Source organism: Rhamphochromis sp. 'chilingali', assembly GCF_963969265.1.
Source record: "Rhamphochromis sp. 'chilingali' genome assembly, chromosome: 5".
Taxonomy (NCBI): Eukaryota; Metazoa; Chordata; class Actinopteri; order Cichliformes; family Cichlidae; genus Rhamphochromis; species Rhamphochromis sp. 'chilingali'.
In genome coordinates, this window is record NC_137932.1 from 8,235,201 (window position 1) to 8,245,093 (window position 9,893).

A 9,893-nucleotide genomic window follows, 5' to 3' on the forward strand; every position below is an offset into this window, starting at 1 on the left:
GTCTTTACCTTGTGTGCAGTTTTCCTCAGTTTACAGGTAATATGTGGCATCACAGTGGCAATAAATAAATAAATGTTTCATCTGTAAAGCAGTTAAAAGGTGAAATATTGTAACAATTTAATATTCAAGATTCAAGATCCTAAATCTTGAATCTTGAATACTAAATTGTTACAATTTATATAAATAGCTAATGGTTTTTTAATGTAACTAATGCTCTGCTACTATACACCAGCTTTGAAAATCATAAACATGACTGTTGTTTTTATTAGCTAATTGTTAAATTATGAACCTTTGTATTAATGTCACAAATGTGTTGAAAAATTATCAATGTTATCAAAAGACTATCAATTATTATTATCTTTAAAGTTAACTTTATGTGGATAAAGAAATTAGTTTCAGTTCACTGAGCTAAAAAGCTAAAGAAAGAAAAGAACTAATAATGTGGAGAAAACACTACTGTACTTGATGTCTGTGATAAATAAATATATTAGTGCTAATTTATTTTTATGGCTTAAACACTTAAGGCAAAATGTGATGTATGAAATCTCCCTGCACACAGTCATTTCTCTACTGTCAAACAGGATGGAGATACTGCCGCTATCTCCCTTTACATAAAAGCCTTCTGGAGAGGATGTTAGCAAATAAGCCTTGATCAAATAAAGTGAGACATAATCACATCACAATTTAAATGGAAATCTTTGCAGCATCCAACGCACAGTGTGAGTATTTATCTGAGACATGGCCCTAGTCATTCATAAACATGCAAACACTCACTGGTGTGTGAGGTGGATTGGATTAAGGCTTGGCAAAGCCTGGAAGCTCAGGTGTTTGTTCATGTTTTATGTACTCGTGTTGCGTTTATATTTCTATGAGCTGTTTTTAAAAGCATTAGAAAAAGTATGTTTTTCTGCTCATTTACATACAAATGCACACGCAACGGCTTTGTCCATAGTAAATGAATGAAAGAATGCATAAAAAATATTTCTTTTGAAAAGCTCTTAAAAAACATGTTAGGATTATTTTAATTAACCTCAGTGTTTAGCGCTCTTTAGCAGATGTTAGCAACTAGCATGCTAAATTGGTTAAATAACCTTTTTAGATGTTAAATATCAGCAATGTCAAACACTCAGCATAAAGATGGGATTTATCTACTTTTACCTAAACACTTGACACCAGATGTGATGCTGAAGGCAGTTCAGTGCTCACATCCAATAAATACATATGCTAGATTGAAAAATGGCAATTTTAAAGATTATTGCATTTTTTCATATTGCAATCTCGGCATTGCCTTTTGAAAAAATGTGGCTAACGTTTTATGTCTTTTTGCCTTGTTCTGTCAATGTTTATTGAATATATCTCCAGCGATGTGTGAGAAGCAGAAGTACAAGAAAACTGGCAGGAACCAGAAAGAAGTCTTTCCCCTCATTACCCTTCCTCCCATATGACACAAATGTGACATAAGAACAGCTGCTGTAGTACAGCTGCAGACTCTTTGCTTTTTTCAAAATACACCACAAATCCCATCTGCATCTTTCGGACTTTACCTAGTCTTCTTTTTTTCCTCTCCCTGTTTTCCAGTCTCCCAGTAGCCAGAGGGCACAATCACACAACCAGAAAGTCAATCAGGAAACTTATTAAACATGACACTCGCTGAGCGCACTCTATATGGATGAAGGATATAGGCTGTAAGGTCTACCTGCCAATTAGGAGAATAAAATCAATCATAGCAGTCAATGTAAACTCTTTCCCACTTTTTCCATCCCTTCTTCTCACTTTGTGCTTCTTCATTTCCTGTGCTCACAAAACCCTCTGGCCTTCACTGAAAATATTCTCTACCATAAATGCCAGTACTGCTGTTGCACACATTCATGCACAGCTCACTACAGAATAAACAAGGAAACACAGTCCCCGTCTACACAGGCATGCAGACACACACACACAGAGAGAGACTACTACACTCCAGAAAGCTATTCATCACAATTTAGCCACACCATTAGACAAAGAGAGCCAATAACACCCTCAATAGAATACCATCCCCCCCAAAAAAAGAACTAAACAAAAAAAGAAAAAAACCCACAGCCACACACTTTCTCCTCCATGACACTCATTTTCCTCTCCATTTGTCATTACCGTCTCTCACACTTTTTAATTCTGGCTAAGCTGTCATCCATCTTTTGTCCCCTTAAAAACAGGGCTATACCATTCAGTGAATATAAACTGAAAGTCAGTGAAACTAAAGGAAAAAAATATGCTTTTATTTTTAAAGGCAATGAATGTGTTATTTAACCAGATTACTTAATGTAGCCACAGTAAGTTGTGTATTTTCAACCCAATTTCCAAATCGTTGGAAAGCTATATCACATGTAAATGAAACAGAATGCCATGATTTTCAGTTCTCATAAACTCACATTTTATTCACAGTAGAATAGAAAACATATCACGTGTTTAAACTGAGAAACTGTTGTCAACCCCTTTCTTGCGTTTATTACGGTCTTGTGATTATTCAGACTAGACACGATTTCCTTCGTGTCTAGTCTGTTCCTGGTCTCGTCTCTGTCTTGTCATCAGCATCTCTTGTTGTCATCTGTAGCGTTCCCGGTCATATTCCTGTGTTCTACCTGGTTTCCCTTTCCTTTCATGTTGATTCATTTGTGGTCCAGTCCCAGTGTCAAGTTTATGTGTCTTAGTCTGAGTCTCTGTGTGCGTTACTTCCTATTTTATTTTGATAGTCTCCCATCTCATGTATTATGTTCAGTTTTGCATCCCCTCTCTCATCAGTCTGTGTTTATGTTGCCTGAGTCTGTGTATGTGTGTCCCTGTGTCTTCTGTAAGTTCTGTATTTTCTTGTAGGGTCCCAGTTTCCTTAGTTCTTAGCTCATAGTTTTCTTCTTTGTCTGAGTTTGTGTGTAATTAAGTTTCTAAATTCATCTGCATCTTTCAGTTAATCCTTTTCCCTCTGAGTCCTGCTATTGGGTCCTGCCTGGCCTGCCACACAGTGCATTATAATAAAAACTGTTACAGGGGAAACATAAGGCTGGAAAATCAAGCGGTACAACAAAGAAACAGCTGGAGGAACCATTTTCAACTAATCCACTTGAGTACATATGAAAAAAGAACATCTTAGAGAGGCAGAGTTTCATCAGTCTTCATCTGTAAATATTAGGATAATTTCCTGTAAATGTGAAATTCTGAAGACACTGAATATCTCATCATCTAAAATGCATAATACAAACAAAAGATTCAGGCAATCTGGAGAAATCTCTGTGCGTAAGGGACATGGCTGAACATCAGTAGTGGACATCTGTGATCTTCCAACCTTATAAACAGGCATGGAAACCACTTCATGGGGTCAGGAACACTTCAAAAAATCACTGTCTGTGCCATGTACAAATGTAGTGTAAAGCTTTGTCATGTAGGAGCAGAGGTGGGACCAAGTCATTGTTTTGCAAGTCTCAAGTAAGTTTCAAGTCTTTATCCTCAAGTCTCAAGTCAAGTCTCAAGTAATGTCAGGCAAGTCAGAGTCGAGTCTCAAGTCACTGGTGTAAAAGTCCGAGTCAAGTCACAAGTCTGAAACTTTGAATTTCAAGTCCTTTCGAGTCTTTAAAAAAAAAAAACAACGAAAAAATAATGTTGCAGTTATGCTAAATGTAAATGTTAGACCATGTAATTTTAAAATCTGTGTTTTTCTCAACACATGACAAAATAGTGAACTTAGAAAATATACACAAATTGTGAAATTGCACCTCTTTAAAATGCAGCTCAATTAAACTTAGCTCCAAGAATAATTTTCACCGACATTTCTGAGATAAGTTGCATGTTATTCTTGGATGCGGTTGTAGGACCGGCTTTAAAATCGCATGACAAAAATATCATACACATTAAAAAAAACTGTATCACCAACGTAGCCTGGACAACATTTGCTAGTTAGATGAAGTCAGCTATCTCATCGTAGCATATTTATATGCATATTTATAATCATACGGTTCTTGGAGTGAGTGCATACACTCATGAAGTTTAGTAACTTCAGGTCACTGCAACAAGCCCAGGTACAGTTTACCGACGGATGGGTACAGGACCTTGAAATGCACCGTGTAGAAAGTAAAGACCATCGTACGTATCATAAGTTTACCAGTCTCACAAATCGTCGTCATAAATACACATTCGTTAACCGTTTATTAATAGGACCTTTGAGCTCAACGGTAATTAATTAGTAGTGGAAATAATTTCTGGTAGCATCACAGAAATGTAGCAGTGACAATAATACTGTATGCTGTAATCGTACTGGGCAATTAGTGATACAAAAAACCTGTTTTATCCTGTGAATAAAAGTATATGTTTTTGTCAATGTACCATAATAACAGAGGCGAAACGCAATATTGTGTCAGGACAATTCACTATTTATGCACAATAAATAAAGGAGCATAGCGCGACAATTTCTGTTCAGCGCCAGACTTGCTTGTAACCTATATCACCAGTTATGTTATGAAAGTGACGTATTAACTACTAAAAAACACTGACCTTTGTGTAAATGCTTGGAGCAGACTAACCTGTGAGCTGGAGGGTTCTGGGACGTTATATTTGACCTTTGAATGGCTGCAATCCAGGCCACCCGTCGCCTCTTTGTTACTTCGGAAACATGGCTCGAACAATTTCTCTTCAACGAGGTAATCCGATAACAACCGATCTCTTTACCCGTCGGCTTCCCGTGGTTGTCATGCGACCGGCTATTGCAGTTAATAATACAACGGCTTCTTGTGTTTCTTTTTATCGCTGTATAACTGATTTTAATTGAAAGCCTGCGTGCGCTAGTACCGCTTGCCACGAGTTCCCAGAATCCTTTGCGGTTCTACCCGTGAATGACGTCACATTTTCAATCTCTATATAATATGCATGTTAAATTTTGTATTTGGGGTAAAATATCAAGTCTTTTCAAGTAAACCGGTTCAAGTCCAATTCAAGTCCCAAGTCATTGGTGTAAAAGTCCAAGTCAAGTCACAAGTCTTAGAACATTTTTTCAAGTCAAGTCTAAAGTCATAAAATTAATGACTCGAGTCTGACTCGAGTCCAAGTCATGTGACTCGAGTCCACACCTCTGTGTAGGAGTATTGGTGAAAAGCCACAATCAATGCTGAAAGATATCTACAGGTTTTAGAGCAATTGAAGCTCCCATCCAGAAAACGTCTTTTCAGGGAAGACCTTGCAGATTTTCGCAAAACAGAGCTAAACTGCATCTATTACAAGAGTATGGCTTTGCAGTAGAAGAGTGCAGGTGCTGATCTGGCCTGCCTGCATCAACTGAAAACATTTGGCGCCTCATGAAATGAAAGGAGGAGGTAGCATCTTATGTCAGAGAAAAATGGCACAATATTCTTCTTTTCTGAAGAAGAAAGAAAAAACTAACACATTTCATCCCCTGATAAGACACAATAAAGTAGTGGACCTAATCCTTGATGGGCAGGAGTGGCAACAATGATTAATAAATCAACATTAACAAAAAGTATGATGTCCAGATACAAAGGTGACCAAAGTAATAAGCTAATGTTTTTTTTTCTATAGTGAAATGTCTCAGTTTAAACAGCCAGCTGATTGATTGATGTCTTTCCTATGTTCTATTGTGAATAAAATATGGGTTTGTGAGATTTGCAAATCACTGCAATCATTAAAAAATAATTTATACAGGGAGTGTTGATAGTTTTACACAGCTTAATTTAAAAGCTTCACATTAACTTAATAGTATATGACCCAAACCCTAACTTTAGAGTTAGCATGTTAATTAAAGTAATCAAGGTAATTAAAAGCCAACCTTAGAAATTAGCGTTAATTGTATCCCTTTTAACATGAATCTCTTAAAATCTCCACACAGAACAAATTGATGCTGAGCCCAGGCAGATTCAGAAGGATTTTGATGTTTAGTATATTTTTTCTGAGTGCTGTATAAGACAAATAAATAAACCAAGACATCCAAATAGTTGAAACCCAGAGAACACTTTTTTAAACATTTATCTGTCAGCTTAACCTCTCCTGATCCCCCTTCAGTATCCTCTCCACCTTCTTTCTCATCAAGCCACTGATGAAGTGCTTCAGGAAAAAAAGGACTTTTTAAAGTCTTGCCAAAAGCTTGTTGCGACATAGTAATAGGCCCACTAGACTGGTGATGATGAAAAAGAGAGATCTGCTCACAAGATCTCATTTCAGAGCCAGTGACTGGAATGCTGTAGGCAAAAAGTTGATTTGTAAGCATGAACTAACAAAGATCACTAGCACCACCTATAGATAAGCTGTGAGGGTGCACAACTTCAGGCCAATGGAAGTCATGGCAAATCAACATGAAGGGTGTAAATGTGTATTTAGATACAAAACACAGGTACAGATGTGAGATATAATTTTTTGTGGCTGGTTGTGGTAGTTTGCACCTTTGAAGATGCTGTTCACCAGACAGGAGCTAGTTTTACTAGCTTGTACTTACTCCAGGTTTTATGTCTCCCAGGGACACCGGGGCTCAGTACGGTACCATGACAATTGTAAAAATGGCTAATTGTGCCGTATTGAGGTGTGTAAACCATATTATCCCAGTAATAGTCATACTTTTGGATAACTTAATTGGTTTTAGCAATTGTGTTACTGAATCGCCATCAACGTCTACAGCCTAGACAGCGACTCTAGTATTTTTCCCAGTTATGAGTTTGCCTTTAGATTTCTATCAAATAGAATAACAGCTTGTAGTCTAACGTGCTTTGAGTTAGACTACAGTTCCTAGTTAGACTAGGAACTGCTATATAAATGCAAATCCATTTCGATTCCCCAATCCAGGAAAAATCCTGGATTCTTGCATCTTTTCTGTGAGTAATCCATTGATACATGATTGGTATCAAATAACAGGGGGGAAAATGCAAAAACGAGAAAGAAGAAAAAAAATCTGTGTTATTACACAACGAGTCAGTAAAATCCAAGTAGTGCTTGTTATGTGGAGATATATGAGAAGTGATTCCCCAGAATTTTTTTCAGGGGCTGTTTTAACCAGTGTTCATCGCTATTATGTCGTAAATAATCTCACATACACACTCATGCAATTTTATGTCCCAAAGTAATAAGACAAAACCTAGCAAAGTCGTGACACAGCACCTGAAAGATCCATCTGGCATCTCTACTGTTCACTGAAGCCTCATCAGAAATGTCTCAGTGGAAGGGTGGCTGTCAAGAAGCCATTCTTAGGGAAGGGAAACAGGGAGAAAAGGCTGAGTTATGCCATCAGTGGTATCTTATAGAAAGATGCCTTCAAATCTAAAATTATTGGTTGAAGTTGTTGTCAGTATTTATGTAGGAGGTCATGAGAAAGGTACAACATAGAGTTGCAACAGCTATCTGTAAAACATAGTGGAGGCTTTGGGGCTGCATTTCAGTCAGTGGTGTTGTGGAGAGGTTGTCAAAAATTAATGGAATTATGAATGACACACTGCCAAAACAATGAAAGCATACCTGGATAGAAAAACACACAGTGGAACACTATCGGTCATGGATTAGCCTCCTCAGAGCCCGGACCTTAACATTATTGAACCAGTGGGGGTTCATTTTGACAGAGAACAGAACAAAAGGCAGCCAATGCCCAAAGAAAAGCCTTGAATGCTCTTTAGGAAGAACAAGAACAAAGACCAAATACCAAATACTGATTTTCCACGTTATTAAAATTGTAAACATTCTGCTTTAGCTAATAAACTGCTGCACTCTTTTCCCATTTTACTAGCAAAATATCAAGAACTGACAGGTACCTGAAAAATTTTGCATAATACTGTATTTTAAATGAACCTCTGCCTTTTGATCCTTTCCCGAGTCTTGGACAAAATGACACACACACACAAAAAAATCAATTAGTGTAATCATGGCTCCCAATGGAGCTGTTTAAGGTGACTTTGGCGTTCATCCAGCAGATGGCGCAGTTATTCACATAATAAATTTTTATCGATAGAAACGTCAGTAAAAGTTTACTAGGCTGAAGGAAAGAGTGCTGCGTGTTTTCCTTTCATTGTGAGTTCCTATGCTATAAGGAGAAAATTATAATCCCACTTATTTGTAATAGAGTTTAGGTAACTTTTAAGTTGTAAGAGTGTAGTGCCAGCTTCAATAATATATCACCACATTATCTGAAGTCCTGAACATCATTGTGGAATAACGACTTTCAACATAGGAAAAAAAAAAAATTTATTTGACAAATACAGAGATGGAGACATGTTGGCAGAGAACAGCACTGGGGACAGGGCCACCACTCCCTTTTTGTTAGCAGAACAACAACAACAAAATGCTGTTGCTTCCATTTTCATGGAACTGGTTTAGAGTGAATTAGAGTCTTAAATTGAAAGGCGTGGCAGACAAATACAGGTAGTGCAGCATACAGGTAGGTCATCTTCAGATTTCCTTCCCTCGGTCACAAACATGGTGTAGGATCCACATCCAGAATCCAAGAGCCTCATACCGCAGACCTTACAGGAAAGACACATTTTTAGACAAACAAACTGTGACAACAGTGACTTGTATTACGTATATAAATTCATCACAGCGATACTGTGCAAATAACAGCAAATAATACGCATCACTTTGGTCCACTCGAAGCTTTACTAACCGACATATCCTAAGCTCTGTAACTCAACAGCGTGTCGTCATAAATATGGCATTACCATTCAAGCCAAATCCAGTTTCTTCTGTGTTTCTGATAGCTTTTCCTGGAGTCGTTTTTTCCTCCAGTCCAGAAACCTTCTCCTCATTCTGTTTGCCTGCCACCCCGCCAAGAAGCCGGCAGCGAAAGAAACCACAACGGCGACCTGTAGTGTCCTCTCCGAGACGTCTGCCATGTTCACCTCTGTCTGACAGATACACACATTTGTGGAAGCATGAAAATCTTAATACAGGAAGTGAACTCCTGCGAGTCTTTTTCTTCTTCTTGTGCTGGGTTTACTAGCAATTAGCTAACTGCTCAAGCGTGCCACCTACTGGCTGAAGTGTGTAGCAGAAGGTTAGCAGACAAGCTAAAGTTGAGAAAATAGCAACTAAGTACCTAAATACTTAATTAACTAAATAAATAAATTCTTTATTACGACCATTCTTCTTATAAGTGTTGAATATTGACTAAGTGTTTACTACAGTGTTTCTTTTAATTTCTAGATACGTTTTTCAAAATATCATAGACTCGTGGTTACTTTATTAGGCACACCTGTTTAGCTACTCATTAATATAAATTTCTAATTACCCAATCACAGGATAGCAGCTGAATGGATTTAGGTATGTATGCATGGTCAAAACAACATTGTAAAGTACAAACTGAGCATCAGAATGGGGAAGAAATGGGATTTAAGTGACTTTGAATGTGCTATTGTTGTTGGTCTGAGTATTTTAGACACCGCTACTCTGTTTGGAAAGAAAACAATATCCAGTGAGTGGCTGTTCTTTGGGTGAAAATGCCTAGTTGATGCCAGAGGTCAGAGAATAATGGCCAGACTGCTTCAAGCTGTAACTGTAACTCTAATAACCACTCATCGTCACAACCAAGGTATGCAACTTTTGGAATGTGGTGGAGTATGACATTTGCATCATGGATCTAGAGCCAACAAATCTTGTCATGCTATCATGTCAACATGGAGCAAAATCTTGAGGCAAATTTTCAGCGCCTTATTGAATCTGTGCAATGAACTGTTAAGGCTGTTCCGAAGCTAAAAGCAATAGCAAGATTTACCTAATAAAGTGACATGTGAATGTAGCAGTCAATTCCTGTGTCGCTGAGGTTTGTGAATTTTTCCCTTTGTGATGCTTTTAGCCTCTGCTATAATTGATTAATCTTTTCTTTTTATAATTGAATCTGTAAATGACCTGTTTGGTTTTCAGTTTTTATCATGTGTTTCTATATC

At 37.6% G+C, this 9,893-nt stretch overlaps 2 protein-coding genes across 2 annotated transcripts in view; both read right to left on the reverse strand.

The window, feature by feature from the left end:
• The window catches only part of LOC308396949 (uncharacterized protein), a 35,441-nt gene extending 30,407 nt beyond the window's left edge, over positions 1–5,034 (reverse strand). Inside the window, exon 1 of the mRNA XM_080882596.1 lies at positions 4,548–5,034. The gene's annotated coding sequence lies outside the window, so the exon portion shown is untranslated. The remainder of the gene's footprint in view (positions 1–4,547) is intronic.
• Positions 5,035–8,171: 3,137 nt separating this feature from the next.
• Positions 8,172–8,913, reverse strand: lnc.lemp (lncRNA encoded micropeptide). The gene is made up of 2 exons (XM_080883191.1): positions 8,670–8,913; positions 8,172–8,474 (listed from the first exon to the last, which is right to left on the reverse strand). The coding sequence occupies exon 1, from the start codon at positions 8,841–8,843 to the stop codon at positions 8,673–8,675; it is 171 nt and encodes a 56-aa protein (XP_080739317.1). The 5' UTR covers positions 8,844–8,913; the 3' UTR covers positions 8,172–8,474; positions 8,670–8,672.
• Positions 8,914–9,893: the final 980 nt, after the last annotated feature.